General features: G+C 38.9%; 1 protein-coding gene across 4 annotated transcripts in view; it reads right to left on the minus strand.

Moving 5' to 3' along the window:
- KCNK2 (potassium two pore domain channel subfamily K member 2) overlaps window positions 1-22,240 on the minus strand; it is a 147,922-nt gene that overhangs the window by 42,399 nt on the left and 83,283 nt on the right. For all 4 annotated transcript variants that reach the window (XM_078078111.1, XM_078078110.1, XM_036099985.2 and 1 more), the window contains exon 6: window positions 8,590-8,729. In XM_078078111.1, coding sequence (XP_077934237.1) covers window positions 8,590-8,729 — 140 coding nt within the window. The remainder of the gene's footprint in view (window positions 1-8,589; window positions 8,730-22,240) is intronic.

The following is a 22,240-nucleotide window of genomic DNA, read 5'->3' on the forward strand; positions in this document are numbered from 1 at the left end:
AGTTACAATTTAGAAATAGTGAGGGTTCAATCTAAAAGAGAAAAAAAAAGAAAGGAATCTTCCCCCATTTTTTTTTAAGTAAAATTTGAGCTACTCCTTCCCAGTTTAATAAAACGAAAAATACAAATAAGATTCTACCTCAGTCCATACATGAAGACACCAGAAAATCTGCTGCTCTAATTCAAGAAAAGAATTAAGATAATAGTAATGTGGGTAGATTTAAGGAACATTTAATGCAGAACCTAGTTTTCAAGTCCATAGAACATCCAACATACTTGAAATTCTTGCACTCACTTTTTCCTAGACATTTCATATGGACTCTGGGTTTGTGATTAAATTCTAGCAATATACATAACCTTAATGTTTTCTTGTTTACCTTTTCTTTTATTTTTACTTTTTATTTCAGCCAGATGAGATGTTTAGACATATAAGCATTCATAGCATTTCCCAATAATATATGATGGTATCTTTTTTTTTTTTTTTAAGATTTTATTTATTTGACAGAGACATAGCGAGAGGGAACACAAGCAGGGGGAGTGGGAGAGGGAGAAGCAGGCTCTCCGCTGAGCAGGGAGCCCGATGCGGGACTCGATCCCAGGACCCTGGGATCATGACCTGAGCCGAAGGCAGACGCTTAACGACTGAGCCACCCAGGTGCCCCTATATGATGGTATCTAAAGGATAGTTTTAGAGCTTTACAGGATTCCTTGATTTGGGATAGTAATTTGATACTAATTTCTTCAGAAACCCAGGAGGAAAAGAACAAGCATCTAGTAAGCACTTAGCCACGTCCCACACTCTACCCACTAAATCTTTATAAAGCAGCCTCATTAAGGAGGTTAAATCTCAGTTTATAAGAACATGGAGACTCAGATTAGGTATTTTGGTGAAGTTTGCAAAGCTAGTAAATAGTTAAGATAGTATTAAATCTCAGTTCCAAGGGCTCCAAAGCCCATGCACTTTTTAGAAATCATACAAATAATTTGCATGCATTTAAAAGAATGTTAAAACTTTATATTTCAAGAGATCACTGACTTGTACCATAACACGGTGACCAAACGAAATTCACAAAGCCCTTTTCTATAGCTACATAGTAACAGATGGGTCAGATTTGGGTACTTATTTGTAATGTGTTGATATTACTTACATATAAAATAATAATAAGAAAAAAATAGCAATAACAATTATACATACCTAACTTTTTTAGGCACTTGGGAGGCAGCATAGCAAAAAAAAGACAGCTTAGCAAAAAGATTGGGCCATGGAGTCATGCCATCTGGGTTGATTACAGATTCTTCCTCTTACTAGCTTTATAACCTTAAGCAAGTCATCTTACCTCCCTGTGCTTCAGCTTCCTTATTAGCAATTATTATTTCACAGCTGAGCGCTTTGCCTCATTATCTCATTTAACATTAAAAAAGAAATAAAGTATATTCTAGAAGAAAAGTACTTCCATTTTTACCACTCTCAAATCCAATTTTGTTTTTAGCATATATTTTGACTTGTAAGAGCTTCCTAACACTGGACCTGCAAAGGTTCATGGATGCAATATAATCCTGGGATGATCTAGAGACATAATTTGGGGTCTTGATTCTACAGAAATGACTGTCCATAAAATTTAGAAATTAGACACGTGCTAGTTGGTGTGTAAGAGTTACTGTTGCCTCAAAGCATAATTTAAGTTTTACATTGTTATTTGTTCTTTTATTTATCTTTATTCTCCTTTCCAAATTTCTGTTTACTAATACTAAATAGGTAATAACTTGCCCAGCTGAGGCTCAACCTGGAAAAAGAAGGACCTTTCTCTTCGGCACAACCAAGCAGAGTCAAATATAGACCAACAGATAAACCTCAAAGTCTGACTGCTCTGAGCTTTTCCCCATAGCACAGTGAGGGACACCTCCCTCCCCATGGGACAGAAAAGAAGGGCCCTTTATATCTGCCTCATTTTAAGTGATACTGCCTGCCTTGATTTTATTTTATTCTTACCCTTTAGCCAAAGAGTTATATGCACTGAAATATAAACCTGTGAAGTCTTATGATCACTGTATATTGTGCCCACAGTCCAACTTCAGTTATTTACAACTACTTTAGCATCTCAACAGAGAACAACAAAAATATACCAAGAAAAAATTTGAACTAAACAGTAATGCCCGCCCCCGCCCTCGCCCCATGCTGGAAATCAAAGCAAGGACTACAAAATCTGATATGTTGTTTGAAGGTTAAAGAAAGGAAGAGAAGGGAGGAAGAGGGGGTGGGGAGAGAAAAGAAAAAAGTAAAAGCAGGCTATTTTTGGAACTAATCAAAGACTAAGTGCCTTCTTAGTCAAAACTCCTTTTTCCATCTCTAGAAGAAAAGTAAAAGCCAACATTATAAAGATCAGTTAGGAAATGCACCACCTATGGAATCTTCCCAAAAAAGACATCAGCCTCAAATTAGCACCAATGAAGTTACTCCCAGAAACTAATGCAGCACTCATCATATAGTACTTAGTAAGTATTTTTTAAATGAGTGATTTAAGAATGAATTAGATGTTAAATAATCTCCCAGCTGGTCTCCACGCCTCCAGTCTTTTTCCTGTCCTGCCAATTTGACGCTGCCATCCCACAGCTCACCTCCCATCCCCTCACCGTCCATATGCACCGCGTATGCATGCCCAGCAGTACCCAGGATCAGGACTGCTAACACTGCTCAACCCCATACAGCACCATGCACATAGTTTTCTGTCACTTGTGCTCCAAGGGCTCCTATTTCCATAAAAAAACCCTGGGTGTTGGCCTTGGAAATTGGGCTTGATGTGCCCAAAGAACCGTCTTAGAATATACCCACTCCATGGCACAATCCCAGGAGGCAATGTTTACACTTTTTTCTTCCTACAGGACTGGCACCCCTGGAGCACACCCTCATAGGGAATTCTAGTGACTTATCTGTTTTACGTTTGATTCCTTTTCTTCTCCATTGTCTTTAGCTAATCTGATCCATCACTTCAATTATCCTCGCTTCAAAACTCCAACTCCTTTGTCCTTCCAACAGACCCAACTGTGAATCAATGTATTTGGATACATTATTTGCTGAATAGTCCTTTATAGTCACTGTGTTCTACCCCTTCCCCCTTAAATGAAGGTATTATATGCCAGGTTCCATTTTTAGCTCTCTTGTTGACTTACTTGACAAATCTCGATTAGGTGAATTTATCTGTACTCACAACTTACACTGTCATTTATGTAGTGATGACATCCCCAAACTATCTCTCCAGTTCCCATCCTTCTTTGTTTACACGTACATTAGCCACCTGATATCCAACACATCGTTCCATCACAACATGTCCAAAATGACATCTTTATTCCTCCCTCAGAATCTCTCATTTTCCTGTGTTTTGTAATTCCATCCAAAGCGAGAACCATGGATGTCACCCTCCTTTTCTCTTTGCTGCCCAAAGCTAATGGGTTACCAAGTCTTATTCCTTCTATCCCCCAAACGGTTTTGAAACCCATACTTTCATCTCCATCCCACTGCCACCATAGTGCCTTCATTCTGTAGTACCCGGATTCCTGCACTAACCTCTCCCGAATGATTGTCCTGCCTCCAGCTTTGTTTCTAACCCATCTTCCTCACTGTTGACAAGATCATTCATTCCACTTACTTAAAATCCTTCAATGGCTTCCTCAGGTTTTCAGAATTAAGGCTAACCTATTTCAAAGGGCATACAAGCCTTTCCTAGTCAAAGCCCTTCTCCCATAAGAAATAACAGAAAGTGGTCTGCTGCTACCTTTCCAGGACTCAGGCTGCAAATGCTCTTTACTTGCCCATCCTGGACAGGAAAAACGGCTGCCTAGTCTCAGCTCTTTCACAGAAGGAGGCCTCACCATCCCGAATGAGGTCTGGGAAAGACCAAATGCTGCTGCCAGCTAAGCCTTCCTCCATATTCTCAGGCCCCCTGGGGCCAACTAAGTTCCAGGCACAGTCTTGGAAGCCTTCTGGCACCACAGCTTCCCAACCAAAGGCAGTTTTGACTATGATGTAAGGCCAACCTGCTAACATGAGCATCTCCATTACCACGAACCCCTCTGGAGAGTAAAACACATGACACTGGTAAAGACGTGATACTTGGCTGTCTGCTCACTGTGGCCAGCTGCAGGGCCACACGGTCTGACAACACTGGCATGCCGGGGGTGGGGGGACGTGGGGGTGCTCGTCTCACATATGGACAGGAACACTCCAGACATGGGAACGTATACATCAATCAATACAAGACCTATGCAGAAATCACAGGCTTTTCAAATGAAAGGCCTGTAAACAGTAGAAAATAATGCATAAGAAGGATGCACGATTCTGTGCTTGCTTCAAAATTTCCCTTCTGACTTTTGTGGTCACATTTTTCTTTTTATTATAGCTGCCTCAGATAGTGGTTTTATTGTATTATCCAGAATACCTAAGTAATCTTTATTTTCTAAATGGAAACATCATTTCCTCAGAAGAGGGTACATGGCTTAATAGGAAAAGATAATTAGTCATACAATTCTTCTTGTTGAACATGCGCCTACTCTCCATTAAACTTTTAAAAATAATGAGACAAATAAACACTTTTACAGAAACTCATGTGTCTCCATGGAAAAAGGATTGAGGTCATTATTATTTCCCTTGAGGAATGCAGATCAACTATAATTATGTATGACATTTTGAAACAATGCAGTATTGCTTCAACCAACTATTTCTTCTGCAAATATTTCATATGGATTAGCTATACCGACATATTTTATTTCAGCATGTTCATTAAAAACGATTTTTCCTTATTTCTAACCATATTTTCATTAAAATTAGTCCTCATTGGAAACAAAATATACTTTAGCATTAAAAAAAACCAGAAATAAGGCCACATATGATTAGATGTATATATTTATACTCAACTGATATGGTTTAAGAATATTTTTTTTAAATACGTAACACATTATTAGGCAAAATATTTTCATTTGGGGAAAATGTATGTTTTAATATTATCACTTGCAAATTTAATGCTATATATTATTTTGTATATTCTATATTACATTTTTAATAGACAGAATTTCAAGTTATCAAAAATATGCAGCATTTTTATTCATCAAGACTGAAAACTAGATAAAACCTTGTTGCTTCTGAACATGTAGGAGGTTTGCAAAGGGTACAGTATCTGGAATGGTTTAGGGACAGAAGGTAAGGAATACACAGAGAACAGTCACCTGGCATGTATGGTCCATCTATGGAAAGATGACAACTCAAATGTATTTAGTTGTGTTTTATTTAATTATGACCTTTCGGGAGTTATTTCAAAATAAAATGATCGAATAATCCTTCTCCCATTGCTGTAGACATTTTTGTAGCATTTCCGTTTGTAAAACATTTGGCTCTGATCATCTATAGCTCAGTTATAAATTGTCTGTCCCTTTCTTTCTTCACATTCCTCTGTTGAATCTGTAACTCAACTCTGTCATTTCCCTAAACTGCATTATAAATAAATTAGAAAACACACATCTGCTCAAACTGGCGGCTCCATTTTAATTGGCTCAACCGCCCAGAGCGGCTCCAGGAGGGCTCACGGTAAATTTTGCTCGTGGCCTTTACTCACAGGAGCTTTCTATAGACGCAGTCACCAGAACCACATGCGAGTCCGAAGGTCAGGTGAAAGCTCAAAGACTTATAGTAAGAAAAAAAAAAAGTTTACTACTTTTCAGTGTTTAAAAGTAATAGATCTCATACTTCTGTTTGAGAATCATGAAGATCACACATAGGAAAGCACGTGAACTTGTTTTTCATGTTAAATATAGCCAGGTAATGTAGAAATTTCACTTTATTTCAAAGGATGGTGTTATGGCCCCAAGTGTGTCCTCTAAAGATGCGTAAGTTGAAGCCCTAAACCCCCAATGTGACTGTTTTTAGAGATGGGGCCTTTCAGGATGTAATTAAGGTTAAATGAGGTCATAAGGGTGCATCCCTGAGTCTACAGGGCTGACTGATGTCCTTACAAGAAGAGGAAAAGCCACTGGAACTCTCTCTCCAGGCAGGTGCACAGAGAAAAGACCACGTAAAGACCATGGGGAGAAGGCAGCATCCGTAAGCTGAGGAGAGAGATCGGACCAGAAACTAACCTTGCTGGCACCTTCATTATGAACTTCCAGCCTCCACAACGGTGAGAAAATAAATGTCTGTTGTTTAAGCCCTTCAGTCAATGGTATTTGGTTACGGCAGCCTGAGCAGACTAAGGCAGATTGTTATCTCATTACTCTGGAGAACTGTGTTCATGCTTTGTACCAGCTAGTCCTAGCACAGAAAGCACTGTTTTTTTAATAGCACAGGTTTTAAACTTTGATCAAATAATCTATACCAGCATCATAAAAATACAATTTCCCACTTTTCTACATGTGCCTTAGTGGCTTTCACACTTTTTGACTGGGATCCACAATAGTCTTAGTATTTATATATGCATGTATGTATATAACATATACTGTATTTATAATATGTATGTGTCTTTCACAAAACTTTTCCTATCTAACTGTAGAAGATCTGTTCAATTCTATTTTATTTACAATAAATGCCTGTCAGAATCAGACCAATAAATACAGAGAACAAACTGGTGGTTGCCAGAGGGAAGAGGTGGGGGGAGGAGCACAATGGGTGAAGGAGACTGGGAGATACAGGCTTCCAGTTATGGAATGAGTAGGTCCACAGGCATATAAGGTACAGCATAGGGTATATAGTCAATAATATTGTAATAGCTTTGTATGGTGGCAAACAGTAGCTACACTTGTATAGAGATGTTAAATCACTATGCTGTACACCCAAAACTAATATAACATTGTGTGTCAACTATACACAAATTTTAGAAGTTAATTAATTAAAAAAATAAACACGTGTGTATGTTTTTAACATCCACTTAAGAGCCAGTTTATGGCTAGATGTTTGAGGGTTTTTTTTTTTTATGTTATCCAAAACATTTCTTAGTTACAATTTCCTTTTTTCCATTAGCATCTCAAGATCCTTAAAAGTACACTGAAGTTCAAACAATTACAACATTCTCTCTCTCTTTCCCTCACATTCATTCTCTAACACACACACACACACACACACACACACACACACACAAAATGAGTCTAACTAAGATGGAGACAAATCAATTGGGGTCCTGGAGCACCTGAGTGGCTCAGTCGTTAAGCGTCTGCCTTCGGCTCAGGTCATGATCCCAGGGTCCTGGGATCGAGCCCCGCATCGGGCTCCCTGCTCAGCGGGAAGCCTGCTTCTCCCTCTCTCACTCCCCCTGCTTGTGTTCCCTCTCTCGCTGTGTCTCTCTCTGTCAAATAAATAAAATCTTAAAAAAAAAAATCAATTGGTGTCCTGTTCAAAGCAGAACTTTTTACATGATTTAAACCAGAATGTCAAGCACATTGTCTTGCTGATTTGTTGATAATAAAAGATTTTGGTTTTATGGTGCAACTAGATATAGATTAATGCATACAGACTATGTGAATTCCTAATTGAGAAATAGGATACCCATGAAGGGAAGTGCTGGATAAGTCAGTCTAATTCCTACTTATAGGCACTGTGGGAACTGATAAGAACTTATATGACGAAGAGTTTCAAAGAAAGTATTTATTTGTAGAGAGAAACTAATTTTATCATTTCCTGTCTTATTCTGTTTCTTTTGGGTTTATGTTAAGGAATCATGCTTGCTGTGTCAGAGATTTGACATTGGTGTCTCCTGGCATATGAACATCACTGGATAATGAAATGGAGGGATAATGAGAGGAAGACCATGGATACAATTGTTGCAGGTTTTGCAGATTTGTTCTCTAACAATATTGGTAAAGTTGGCTAACACCAAAAAACCAAAAATTCAGAATTTGTAATAAGACACTACTCTGTCACACTTAACTGATAATACTTCTGGACCTGTAAATATGAAATCCAAATGTAATTTCCAAAGTATAAAATTTCAAGAACAAGATTAAAATTTTAAACTTTCCAAAATTTCATGGGTCAAAATTCTAATGTCATTTCTATATGTATAGTTGTATAAAATGGGTAAAACAGTATCTTTTTGAACACCTGAAATCCGTACACAGGGAACTTGGCCATAATGCATACAGCTTTGGGCACATAGGTATACATACCTATATGTACTTGCACACGTTTATAGGGATATAAGAAAGAAGGAAATAATTCAATATAGTAAAAAAAAATTCAATATTATATGACACATTCACTTTTCCATGCTATTGACATTTTGACATAAATATTTTCTATTGTATTTCTTTTTATGGAATAACATTTACCTTGTGCCCTTAAGAAAAAAAAAAATGAAACAAAAGAAAAAAGAAGAAATAGTGAGGAAAATATTTTAAATTACATCTTTTTTCATTATAAATTAGCCTCAGTACCTGGTACATAGGGGTGTTTAGCAAGTATCTGTTAACTGAATTACACTTAACATACAGCAAATTCACACCAAACATAAATATTAAAAATCTTAAATAAAAAATAAATGTCAAAAAAGATGAAAAATAATGTTTACTGAATTAGCTAAATAGGAGTGCTTTTTGCACACTCCTTAATTCTTACCTCTTCCTTTGTCTTTTTTGATATTACTCGGAGCCAGTCTCCAATCATGCTCAGGACAGCTGCAAAGTAAGCAAGCCCTACAAGGATCCAAAACCACACGACAGGCTTATAGAAGTCTAGATATTCAATATCTGATCCACCTGTGTGAGAAAAATAAAGCAGAACAAAATAACTTCATATTCATATGAAAGTAAACAATATGGATATTTGCTAAAAGTATCAACTGAATTGTGACTTACAAAACAGAAACCTCCACATTATTTTCTTCATTTGGGATTCTTTCCTGTCCGTATCTATTTTTCAAGAACCAGTCACTAGGTTTTTTTTTTTTAAGTTTTTATTTTAATTCCAATTAGCTAACATCCAAGTGTTATATTTAGTCACTACGTTCTTCTTAATGAGACCTTTCATTACATCTCCAAGTCATAATGATTTGTCTTTGTTCTATGTTTCTTTTTTGTTTATTATAATCTGTCTCAACTAGTCTAGCACTTAAGTATTCCACGTGTAGTAGTTTCTCTTTCCACCTCTACTGTAACAAGTAGAAGACAGAAATGACACTTTTTTGGGTACGCATTCAACTTAGCATATTTATTACTGCCAATCAATTCATGCTACCCAATCAATACATGCTAACCAATCAATTAAAAGTAGACCTGGACAGAAGTGGTTCTTATTCTAAAATCACCAATACAATGGACTGATAACAAAAGCCTGAGACAATGCCTTGGTAGGCTAATCGGAACAAACAGTGATTTGCAGATGATACTGCCATTCATTATTCTTGGACTTTTCAGAGGAATTCCCATATATGTCACATATTTAAATCCTTGGCTCTCAAGAAAAAATTAGCAAAGGAGCTCTTCTGCTTTACTGTAACCTTTGTTACTTCTCCATCCATTTGATACAGAAACGCACCTATGAGAATCTGAATACATTTCAACACATCCCTACTTCAGCACATATTAATGGCGCACTTAGTAACTCCCAAACGCTCCAACAGTTACTTCTCTTCAGAAGAGAGAGAAACAAGTCTCTCTCTTGAGAAATTCATAATTTACCCTGAGAAAGCCTCACAGAGACAATCATTCATAACGGGGTAGATCAAGTGACAGCAAAAAAGAATTTTTTAAAAAGTGCTTACAAGAGGACATGGAAGAAATGATTTTTTTTTTTTTTACTTCTGGAAGGGGAAAGGTGAGAAGAGAGAAAGGGAGTCTTCAGTAATGAAGATCAAAACAGAGAAAAATTCAGTGTAAAAATATACGACATATTCAAAGGACTTTGGTAGCTAATGCTACATATGGATGGGGGCCAGGGAGTAGATGGGTAGAAGAGAGGAATCTAGAAAAAATGAGTTGTGTCAGCTTGTAAAAACTCGCTCCTGATGCAATGGGGCATAGGTAAAGTTTATAGGTGATAAGTCTTCTATTCACGTTTGACCATATGCATGGAAAGATCCAGAGAGAAGGAAAGTTGACAGGGAAGTCCCATGAGAAACTTTTGTTCTGAACTAGCCAAGAGTTTATTGTGCCTGAGTTAGGGCTGGAATGGAAGGAAAAGGTGGTAGAGGCAGCATCATCAAGGCAGGGCTCTAGGATGACCAGAGTCCCTCTGTTGGGAGAGGATACTAGCCACTGAACAGGAAACGCAGGGGAAGGAACAGGGATTAAAAAAAATTGGGGGGGGGGTGCTAGCTCAGTTAGAAGAGCACTGACTCTTGATCTTGGGGTTGTGAGTTCAAGCCCCACTTTGGGTATAGAGATTAATAAATAAAATAAACTTAAAAAAAGTAATTCAAACTGGTACATGATAGGTCTGAAGTGCTTGAGGTAGCAGCAGGTGGAAGTACACAGCAGGATCCTTAAATAAAGATATAATGTGTAACAGGGCAGAGCAGGAAATAAGGACTGTAGTGAGAACGACACAGAGATGGGATGCTGAGAGGGGTCACGGATGCACTCAAGTCACAAAAATCCAACCCATATGTTCAGAAGAACTGCTAATAAATAGCAAGTACACATTAAAGTCAGATATAAAATACTGAATATAACATGGCTATAAATTAGACTTTGAGTTGCCTGCAATGACATTTTCAAATATCAAAAGGTCAGAGTAAAAAGAGAACATTTTTCTATCAGGCAAGTAATATGAATAGACACAGGTTCAGCTTGCTTTGGGGACAAAAAAATAATTAAAAAAACCCAGTTTCCAAATAAATAATGTGACTTTCAAAATATTGTAGAAACTTTACCTTGTGTAGAATTTCAAAAAGTATCATTTCTGGGAAGGATTGTGGAGGCCAAATGCATCTCGTGATGGTTAAGACTTGGCCCAGGGGGGTAGCAGCTCTACAAATTCACAGAAGTGACTTAAGAAGTGTGTGTGGAAATTTGTTATATGATAGGCTTGCTAGCGAATTCCATTTTTCAAAGGTTTCCATTTCATTGAAACCAAAATGACATTTTTTTCCAAGTACTTTCTCTTTCAAAACCAGAAAAATCTTCATCCAAATAGTTGTGACTCACTTAACACATAAGTTCACCAACATGTTGACTTTGAAAGTTAGTTCATACTCAAGATGACTTTTTAGAAGTCTTCTTTCTTATAAACAGGATGTCACAGTTTGAAAAGAGTAAATTAGCTTAATCACCGAAAGGTCTATATTTGGGTAAAATGTTCATCCCACAAGTTCCAGTGGATTCTAAGCCTGAGAATGGGAGTGGAGAGTTTCCCATTCCCGCTCTTAGGATAAAATACCGGCGGTCAAAGGATTTGGGAAAAACTAATGTACACGGGAGTGTTGTCCAACAACTCACAAGTCCTATTCACTTCCTGGTAGCCAAGATTTATGAATTAATTTCTACATTATTTCATCCACTTGATCCAAGAATCCAAATTAAAATATCTGTAATATTAAGATAACTCACTTAAAAGGAGCTGTTAGTCTTATTTTTAAATCAGGAAATGCCAACAAAAATTTTTTCTGGCTGTTGTAAGCATCAATTTTAGTCTAGCTAAATTCGGGAAATCTGAACATGGGTGGGTCTCTCGCTGATTAAGAACCTAGGGTAATTTCTCTGTCCTGGATTCACTGCCTGTGCCCCCCACCCCCATCTCCACTCGGCTACTCTGTTTTTTCCCCTCCTTCCACAGACTCCTGAGATGTAGCCTGCAGGATGCCACGACCCACTCTCCCCTCCTGGGCTCCTCACCCACTTGGCAGGATAGAGGTCACCTCACGGCTGTTTGTTGCTACTGAAAATACACACACAAGTCCTTTCCATTTTCAGACCTTTCTAGCTAATCCTTATAGGAGAGCAGACAGATGGTAATAAAAATAGCAAAGAGGGGTGGAGGTACAAAGGTTCCAGGAATCTTACAAACTGTTCCAAATAGTAAAGTAAATCTCTTCCTGACGCTCATGATACGTGATGGCGCCATTTTTCTCTGGATTTCTCCTTAGTGCTTAAATAAGGAGATCAGCCAGAATCTAATCTGATCTAGCAGATTAAACTTCTAAAAATATAGCTCAGGAAAGGTTTATTATTATTATTACTGTTATTATTACTTACAGCATTATTGCTAGGAACCCATTTTAGCAATAGTGGGTTTCCTAAACATTTGCTTGGAACAATCCCTCCATCTAGCATTAACAAAGCCATCTCCTACCTGGGCTCAAAGAATCACTGCTTAGGGGGCAGAACAGCCCATGAGGCTATAGTAGGCACATACAGGTTTTTTAAATAAAGGCCCTGCTAGTCCTCTATAGCCCAGTCTATGCTCATTTCAGCTGATTTCTGAAATATTCAAAATCTGATTGAGAGAGAAGAGTGAAAAGTAAGACTTCCTGATTGCCCACCTAAATGAAATCATTCCACCCTAAAGCCCTGGGGGGCAAGTGGTGAGGGGAGTTGTATTCCCACTCCTCACATTTCCACTGATTTATAGGACAGGGCTATTAGACCATTCACTATAGATTTAAGCCACATCTCTGGCTGCCTTTATCAGTAATTAAGCTGATAATTCAATTGCTATCACTCTCATAGTCTGTTCAGAACTGAGGAGTAAAAGACCGTTTTTGTATTGGCTCCTAGAAATCCCAACAGTAAGTAGCCCCATTTAAAATAGAGGAGTCATAGTCTCAGTAGGTAAAAGAACATGTGTCAGGCCACACAGGAAAGGAGGCAGCAGAACTAGAATTCAAACCCAGGGCTCCCTGGCTCCAAAACACAGGCTTTTCCCCATTGACCAGGTTGTCCATGTCACCTATGATCTCAGCTGCTGTCCTTCCTATCATTTGTCCACCAGCCCTTTGTGTCCATACTGCATGGTAGACACTTAGCTAGGGCTAGAAACACTAAGTCAAACAAAGCTGATAATCACTGTCTCTTCCCCTCCTTCCCCTCAACGGTCTCACCTGGAAACCAGGTGGGTCTGAAGATAAGTACTATTGAATAAGGGACAGGTGGGGCTAGGTAGGGGGATGTGATCAGGCTCACAAAATCCAAAATGTGGGAGATGAAAGGAAACCAGAGAAAAGGGAACAAACCAGACCATCCTGTCCTAGGTGTCAGAGGGGAGGTCTTATTCTAACAGCTACTTGTGACCAACCTAGAATTACCAGACCCTAAAAAGGAAGTAAGCCATTGAAGGTGCTATCAATAGAGATGTTAAACAGATTTAAGTTCCCTGGCTAGCTTTCTATAAAAGACCATCCTTAAAAGCCCTCAGTGACAATGCTGTTGGGATTCCTCTCACTCCTGAGAGCTTTTTTCCTGTATCCTCACTTAATAAACTTCTATCGCTTTACTCACTCCCTGTTGTCCGAGAGATTCATTCTTCGACTGCATGAGACAAGAACCTCACTCTCCCGCATCATTTTGGTGCCGAAACCTGGGATCACTCCCATCGAAGGGTGAATAAAAGCGACTCTCTTCTTTCCTGGGAGAAGTCTCTCCCTTAGATGACCTCTTTTAACAAGCAACAAAACCCAGCACCTGTCGGCCAATTAAAGGTGAATAGCGCGGCCACTGGTCTTAAGTCTCAGGTGACAGGCTTCTGGAGAAAGGTTTGGTCAATCCCCCTTTCTCAAAAGAAGGGAATGTTGGCCTAACCCTACCCAGCTCTGCTTTCTCTTCATTGGCTTTTCTTAAGTGGCTTTCTCCCACCTCAGGGACTTTCCCTCAGGTCCTTCCAATCTCCGATGATCAGTATGCCCTTTTAATCACGGATTCATTTCAGGAAGAGTGTTGCCCATGTAGATGTAAGACTTTTTCATTTAAAAGTGTCTTTCATGAGAACTTGGTTCAGGATGGACAGGAAAAGCGCTCAAGGGGTGAGGTGAGGAAGCATAATTGGAAATTGGCTTATAATGGGCCTGACTCATAAGGCACCATGGGGCTAGGAAAGCAAGCGCATTTACATGACCAAAAATGAGGGCTCAATCCAGAGAGCTCCGAAGAATGAGGTCATTACAAGGATTCCCTACTTTGTATAAGATTCATCGGGGAGTGCACGTAAGGACTGGCAATCCAGCGCTCAGAACCTGCCCTTTGGTTACCATGGGTGATCTTGGGGTCTCTGAGACACCTAAAAGGCTAGAGACCTAGCCCTGGGGGTCACACCCCAGGGAAGCCTCATCCATAAGCAGAACAGGCCTCCCACTAAGAGACCGTAGCTGTTTCGCTTGCATTCTTAGCCTTCTAAAAAGAATATTTCAAAGTTTAAACTGTTAACCTCGCCAAAGCCTTATAATTAGGCCAGATTTTTTTGGGGGGGGGGAATCCAGAGGAGAAAAGGAGGATCAGGTGACGGATAGGTAAGAGTGGCTACTCCTGCTGGCCTGAGCCCTCCTCAACCCAAGATGTTAACCCACTCTTTCACCTTGAGTAGGAAACCATGGGACACCCTGGTTCATAGGCGAGAGCTGATACGTAGGGACGCCTTCATAGTCACCTCTCCGTAACAGGTACGGGGTAACTGACTCCTACTGGGATCTGGAGATGGGAAACAAACCATCCTCTGAGGGGACCTCTCTAGATTGGGTACTGCAAAACTGGGTAATTTCTCCTTGTAAGACTTTTCTAGTATTTCCCATGGGTTGAACACGGCGGGTTCTTTAAGGCAAAATAAAATAAGGCATGACCTTCACGACAAGGCATGGTCTCTTCTTCAGTTCCCAAGGACTCTTCCTTGGGGTGCCTTTTAACCCACTGGAAACGATTTGGATTGCAAATTTAGGAGAAGACTGAGCTCCTGCAATGTTCACTGCATGGCCAGGGTGGGATCTATCAGGTGTCTTCTGCAGGAAACAAGGCGAATAGACGGAGCTACCCCTAGATCCATCCAGGCTTTCGGGGCTCTAAATCAGGACCCAGGCCTACAGACCTCTTGTGGAACGTGTTTGGTGGTAGCCAGACCAATAAACTCCCTTCTGACATATTGGATAGTTGTCTAAATAGGCCTCCTCCAAATAAACCTAGATTGCTGGAGGAAACAAAGGCCCTCCCTAGCAAAGGGGACCCTGACTCTCCCTCTCTCTCTCACTCTTCCTCCTAATAGATGTGGGGGCTTCTACCTCACTCATTTCCCAGGTTAATGGCTATAAATTGGAGCCATCTGTGGTTAGTCTACCTCAGGACAGGGACTTTAAGGAATATTTCCAAGCAGCTGCTGAAACTCCCTTTGTTTCGGGGAAATTCCCTATCTTCTCCGGCCTGACATGGACTGCCTATTCCCACTTGCTGGTGGAAAAACATGGCGTTTACTCATTGGTCCAAGTGGATGAGCTTCAGAACTGGGAACCCTTTTTCTCTGCCTTCTGGCTGTACTCTTCTGTCTCCCCCTCCCTCTCCACCTGTTTCTGCACCACTTTGGGTGTGGTCTGCATACATTGCTCACTTGAGATTCCCCCACCTGTGTCTCAGGTAAAATTGACGATGGGGAGCAAACTGATTGACTTTTTAAAAATGGGCCCAGGTGGAACATAACTAGGTATTTAAACTAATTTAAGTTTGTTGGTTTACTTAAAATAGACATGTCTTCAAAGTTATCAACATTAAATATGAAACTTCTATTCCACCAAAATCTATTGAAGGCCAAATAAGTTCAAGTTGTCTCTACTACAGTTTGTTAGCAGAAAGATGGCTTAAAATGATGCTTAATGTTTTCATGGGTAATTGTTAAGATAGCTTTCAAAGTCCTTAGTACCCTGAAACTTTAAACTTTTGTTAGGATGACAAAGGGGATTAAATTCATTGGACATCTAGGTGTTTTCCAAATGGGATAAGGTGCTAAATCATTGATTACTGGACGTAGGTTTGTGCTTTTGACTACTTATTGCGAAGAAACTAAGGATATTTAAGTCTGTTGGTAAACATGCTTTGTGCTTAATTGATTCACAAATTTGCCGTCTAAAGTTTTTGTGTAACAGTTCACAACTGGTTACTACTTAGTTTTCACTGGAGACCAAGGTTTCTAAGAATGCAAAATTCTGTTAAATGTAATTAAGACTGATGGAAATAAGGGAAACAACTCTGTATGTAGAAAAATAGGAGATATGTAAGAAAGATATAAGGAATGGGAATACATTTTTGTTGAAGGTAAAAGAAGGTAATTTTGTCCTAAATGGAGACTGGTTGTTTGAAGAGAAATGGCTTGGGACAAAATCTGAATGCAAAGGAAAGTTGTAGAAGGTTTGAGAAGGGTAATTTTTGGAAAGGAATTTTAAATGTGGTCAGGACGGACTAAGATTGAAATAAATGGATTTTAAAGTACACTCGTATAAGATTAAAAGTGCTTTCTCTCAGTTCAATAGACAAAGTTTTCTTGAATTAATTGATCTGCTCTTTAAAAAATAAACAGTCGTTTTCTCTTTGCCTGTCCAGAAAAACCAGTTTCTATGTTTTGCCTTTATCAGGTTTTTGAGGATCCCTAATCCTATTTAGGCATTTGCTTTTAAACTTTCGAAGGCTTTAATGACTTTTCCAAGATTTAATTATAAATGAAGTCTCTTTAACTCATTAGGCTTTTTATTTGATTTGTTAAGTTACTCCAGAAGCACTGTTAAACAAATGATAAGCCTCAGGTTATGTCGTTCAGGTAAATGCTATTACCATTCTAGAGATGATATGCAATTCTTAAAGTTTTAATATGTTTTAATCTTTAACCATATCCATTCTGAATTTTTGTCATTTATAGTTGTTCTTATTCTCTTGCAAAAAGATGTCCATCTTCAAGGAGATTCATATAAAGGATTTTTAGGACAAATACAGGTATTCGATATCTTTAAGATTATAACAGAAATGGGTAAGAATTTCTAGAACTAAGGCTGCATTCAAACTAAACAAGAATTAGTAAAGTGGGACTAAATGAACTAAAAGTTGATTATAGTTTTGTGACTCTTTTTTGAAACACTGCTGGTTCTCTAATGTTTATTCTCCCAGATTAAGTAAACTTTCTCTCAAGATATCTATGACTTTAAAAAGTGTGATAAAGTATTCATGTGTAAACAAAAGCATTAAAGCATTTAACATTTCTCTCTACCTAAACCCTCTGAAATTCAAAAGGTCTCAATCAGCTTTCTTCCATGGTAAACAATCATTTGCCTAAATTCAGTAAGAATCTGTTCTCCTTGTAACAGGACACCATTTGAAACACTGGTTATTTTACCAAGGCTTTGACTGGAATGTCGTATTTGAGAGAGACATGCATAGACTCAGATATGACCAAACAGCTTTAAGGAACTAAGGTTAGCTTTACAAAACCTGGAGCCGTAAAGCCCCTTGGAAATGTTGGCCTGATACCTTGCTTATAGAGTTCCCAGCAGCCTCACCAGATGAGTAAAGAATGTCACTTCCTGGCAGGTGTAGGAACCTCAGGATATACTGGGGACCTCGGGAAGAGAAATTCACCCAAATCTACAAGTATTGCAGGCATGTCTGATGGCAAGTACTTGGCGTGGCTTCTGGCCTGGAGAGACTACTAAAAGTTCAATCTAGAGATTCCTTATAAAAGTTCCAGCAAAGCAGATTCTAAAAGATAACTCTTTTATTATTCTTGCTGAGCTTATGTAAACAATCAGGCCAAGTATGTTAAAGCTGGACTTGTTTTGCAAATATATTAGTCCTGATTTGGCTACCTCTGGTTAAAAATGAGGGTTAGTATAGAGGGAGAAATTATGTTTCAATAACATACCTTTGCGGATGTTAAATTTTAGTTCTGATTGTCTTTGAATGTTGTTTACCTAAGCTAGACAACTTGAGGTAAACTTCAGAGAAATTGCCACAATAGCTCATATAGACAGTCTTCGTGCTTTTTATTCTGTGGGGATAATAACAGGACTCCATGATCATATGATTATTTGAACTAAAAAAATGGGATTATTCCCCAGCGTTTATGTAATGCAGCTAGCACTTTGACCAATTTTGTGTGGCTGGGATAACGAAATTGGTCCTTTAAAGCCAGAGCGTACCCCACTGCATGGGGTTAATTATGGACTTATTATGGAAATGATGACCCCACTTTCTTTATGATTCGATTGGATAATGTACTTGGGGATGCCCTTATCTCCTGAGACAAGTCTTCTCCCACTTGCCAGTGATTCATTGTAATTACAATACTGCTCAAGCTAGACCTCAAACGAAGAGAACTTCTTGACTGTTTTATTCCTTAGTCCTATTTATCCTAGAAGCCACCTCTACTGAGGTACAATTACAAACAAAGACTTTAGCCAAGCATACAACAGCCCTCCTGGTAAAAAGAGTCTCAATTCAAAAAAAAAAAAAAGAAAAAACAAAAAGCCTCAAAGCTCCCTATGGGCTTCCAGGACTTATGATAGGACTGCAATATAAAATAAGCAAAACAGTCTGCTTGCTCAGCCGGACTCTAAATGATCCCTTCCAGGCACTAGATGCACTCAGCCAAAACTTAAGTCAGAAAGCGACTTCTCGAGAACCGTGCCACTATTGACTGTATTCTCTTGCTACACCATTTGGGTTGTGAGGAATTTCCTCACATGTGGTTTTGACATTACAGATAACTTCCACAAGGTGTCCCAATCAATAGGGGACATTTGGGATCAATTAAATAAAATCAAAATATCCACTGATCTATTTGACAAAATTAGTAATTGGGGATCTTATCTAAGGGTTGTATTCATAATTTGGGGCCTAATGCTTGTTTTATATTTATCCTTTTGCATGTGCTGATGCATGTACCATTTGTTGTCCATCATGACCCCCTGGAGCCATACCGTGGACCCCTGGACCAACCCCTGGATAGATTCTAACTGCTGTGCAGCCCGCTGCCCCATTTCAGCAGGAAGCAGCTAGAGTGGTCATCATCCCATTGTCCCATTCCCTAAGGGCAGTTAGGGTTACTATTCCAGGGGGAGGAATAAGGGACAGGTGGGGCTAGGTAGGGAGAGATAGGTAGGGGGCCATGGGATCAGGCTCACAAAATTCAAAATGTGGGAGATGAAAAGAAAGCAGAGAAAAGGGAACAAACCAGACCATCCTGTCCTAGGGTGTCAGAGGGGAGGTCTTGTTCTAACAGCTACTTGTGACCAACCTAGAATTACCAGACCCTAAAAAGGAAGTAAGCCATTGAAGGTGTATCACTAGTCCTTACTCAATGGTGCTATCAATAGAGATGTTAGATAGATTTAAGTTCCCTGGCTAGCTTTCTTTAAAAGACCATCCCTAAAAGCCCTCAGTGGCAACCCTGTTGGGATCCCTCTCACTCCTGAGAGCTTTTTTTTTCTGTATCCTTGCTTAATACACTTATATCGCTTTACTCACTCTCCATTGTCCTCAAGACTCATTCTTTAACTGCATGAGACAAGAACCTAGCTCTCCCGCATCACTATTTTATCAGGCGCCTCCCTACCTTGCTTCTGTCCTCATTCCAACAGTTTCTAGTGTTTGGCCCTATTCTGCTCCAAGGAACTTGAGAATGCGATGCCCTCTCCTACTTTTAATTTTCTTTCCCTGAAATGCTTCTGAACCACAGAATATTTGTAAAGAAAAAAAAAAAGAAGATATATTCTGGATTTAAAGAATCATCTAGCTATTCGGAACTAAAATCATCAACGCCATGCCCCCCTCCTCTGGTTTAAAATGATATTTGTATTATAGAATATAGATACAGACATAGAACTTTGTTCTAAAGAAAATGGGCATCATTTCTTTATACTGGTCTTTAAGTATTTTAGTTTAGATATCAAATATTGATTTTAATTTTTTTGTTTAGCTTTACTTTTATTAAATAAAACTATCCTGCCTTAATGTAAAGGGGGGAACTTATTTTCTGCTTTAGCATGCTTTTCTTTGTTACAGTAAAGCAATTTAACTGAATGAAGAGTTTTCTCAGGGCTTCAAGACCTAAGAGGCTCTTTCAATAATGTCGTAAATTGTTTTGTTTTGTTTTTTTTTTTTTACAAACGGAAGGTATGACTTCAGTATTAAACCATAGCTCACCTACTAAACCAAACTTCTCATATGCTATTAAGTCAGAAAAACAAAAGGCAAAAAAATGGTAACTAAACATCTCTAGCATTTGAACCTATATTTTTGGGATTTTTAATTTCAGCATTCAAGATATTGTCCATTTCCTGCTAGGTACTTGGTCTAAATTTAGGAAAACAGCCATTAGAAGAGCAGGAGTTTCATGATCACAAAGAAAGATCAACACATTGTCACTCACTCATCCAAGGATGGAAACCTATAGTATTTAAGATGTGCATAATTGTTATACCTAGAAATAATAATTAAAAGTCTCAATATAGAGCAATTTGGAGCCTTTTTCATTACACTTAGTACAATTTACTGCCTGTCTCACTAAGCCATAACTATCAATCCCTGAATGTTTTCCTTCTCATTTTTTTCTGCACGTTTCCACAATGCTTCTATATATCCATTCTGAATCTGAAAAGTTAAATAACTTCTCGGTTTGTCCTCAGATCCTCGGACTTCTGGACCATTTGGATCAAATCCCATTTAATTAATCATGCAGACACTATCTATTCTCTTGTGAGTTCTCTGAGAGTCACTGGCTGAATCAGAGGGTGGCCAGACTCTTTGCAGTACTTTCCTGTATTATAAAACAGTTAGGGGCGCCTGGGTGGCTCAGTCGTTACGCGTCTGCCTTCGGCTCAGGTCATGATCCTGGGGTCCTGGGATCGAGCCCCGCATCGGGCTCCCTGCTCTGCGGGAAGCCTGCTTCTCCCTCTCCCCCTCCCCCTGCTTGTGTTCCCTCTCTCGCTGTGTCTCTCTCTGTCAAATAAATAAATAAAATCTTTAAAAACAAAACAAAACAAAACAAAAACCAGTCGTTTACTACCAGGAAGAGAAGAAAAGTTCCCTATTGAATTTAATTTTTGCTCCCGGATTTCAAACATTCTGTCCCAAAGGAAAAGGAAAGAGAGCAGTCATCACTAAGTGCTAAGCACAGTATCTAATCTGCAATATGGGCTCGCTAAATACCTGAATAAACAGAAGAATGATGAATATAATACATCTCCCTGGGAGTCACATAAACCCTCCCTTTCTGATAAAAGCGATTTTTTTCTGAGACATTGGGTGGTGGTGGTGAATGTTCTTCAGTAGACCTCACTCCTCATCAGCTACTTTCCTTCTTATCTGTTGAATTCCTGGGAAATTTTTACTGTTATTGATCAGCTCAATAACAGCAAGTTTAAGAACTGGCCACTGACATAGTTGCAAAACCTCAGGAACTGTTTTCTGGAGGGTCTCTGCTAGAACTGTTTTGAACCAAAAACCTGCCATGATTTTCCAACAGAGATTTATATGTTTTCATGATAAAATTCCCCTCCATTAAGCAAGCTCTAAGCACTCCACCGAATGAGTCATGTTTTCAGTTATAAGGAAAAGCAATAGTCTGGTTACTAAAAACTTCATTTCCGATAATGACTTTGAAAACATAATTCTAAGAAAACTTAATTCTTAATATGAGATATACAAATATGTTCTTCCCAAGTTAAAAAATGTGATGACAAAGTATTATACAACTGTGAAAATTTGAAAATTTAGTAAAGGTAAAAGTACCAGAAGGATTTTACCTTGGAAAATCCTAAATTATATTTTCTGTATAGAGAAGCATAAGGCACTAAGCATAAAGCTTGATTAACTCAGTAAGCTTTGATCGGGGAGGAAGACCTTCCCCTGCCCTATAGTCCTTCTAGCTGGACTTAGAATCAAATTGACACGAGACAGATTCAATGGGGGAAATAAAATTTAATAGGTGTGCAGGCAGGGAATCCATACAAATATGAAATTCCAAAGACAATGAAGCAACATGAAGCTTTTATGAGCAAGGAGAGGGGTAGGTGTGTGAGGACACAAAGGGGAGGAAGGCCATTTCCAGGAGGGTGAGAGGAGATATTTGGAAAAACAAAGGTTGCGCTAGTATGCAAGTAAGTTTCTTAGGTAAAGGGGAGTCTCTGTTAATAGCTCTCTTCCTGGTGTAGACTCTCCTTTCCAATGTATTTAGGCAGCTGTGGGGGAGGCAGAGAGGTTTTCCTGCATCTGTTAGGTTTTGATTACTTTCTTTTTTAAAATATTTTATTTATTTATTTGACAGAGAGAGAGAGAGCAAGAGAGGGAACACAAGCAGGGAGAGTGGGAGAGGA

Source organism: Halichoerus grypus, chromosome 7 (genome assembly GCF_964656455.1).
Source record: "Halichoerus grypus chromosome 7, mHalGry1.hap1.1, whole genome shotgun sequence".
Taxonomy (NCBI): Eukaryota; Metazoa; Chordata; class Mammalia; order Carnivora; family Phocidae; genus Halichoerus; species Halichoerus grypus.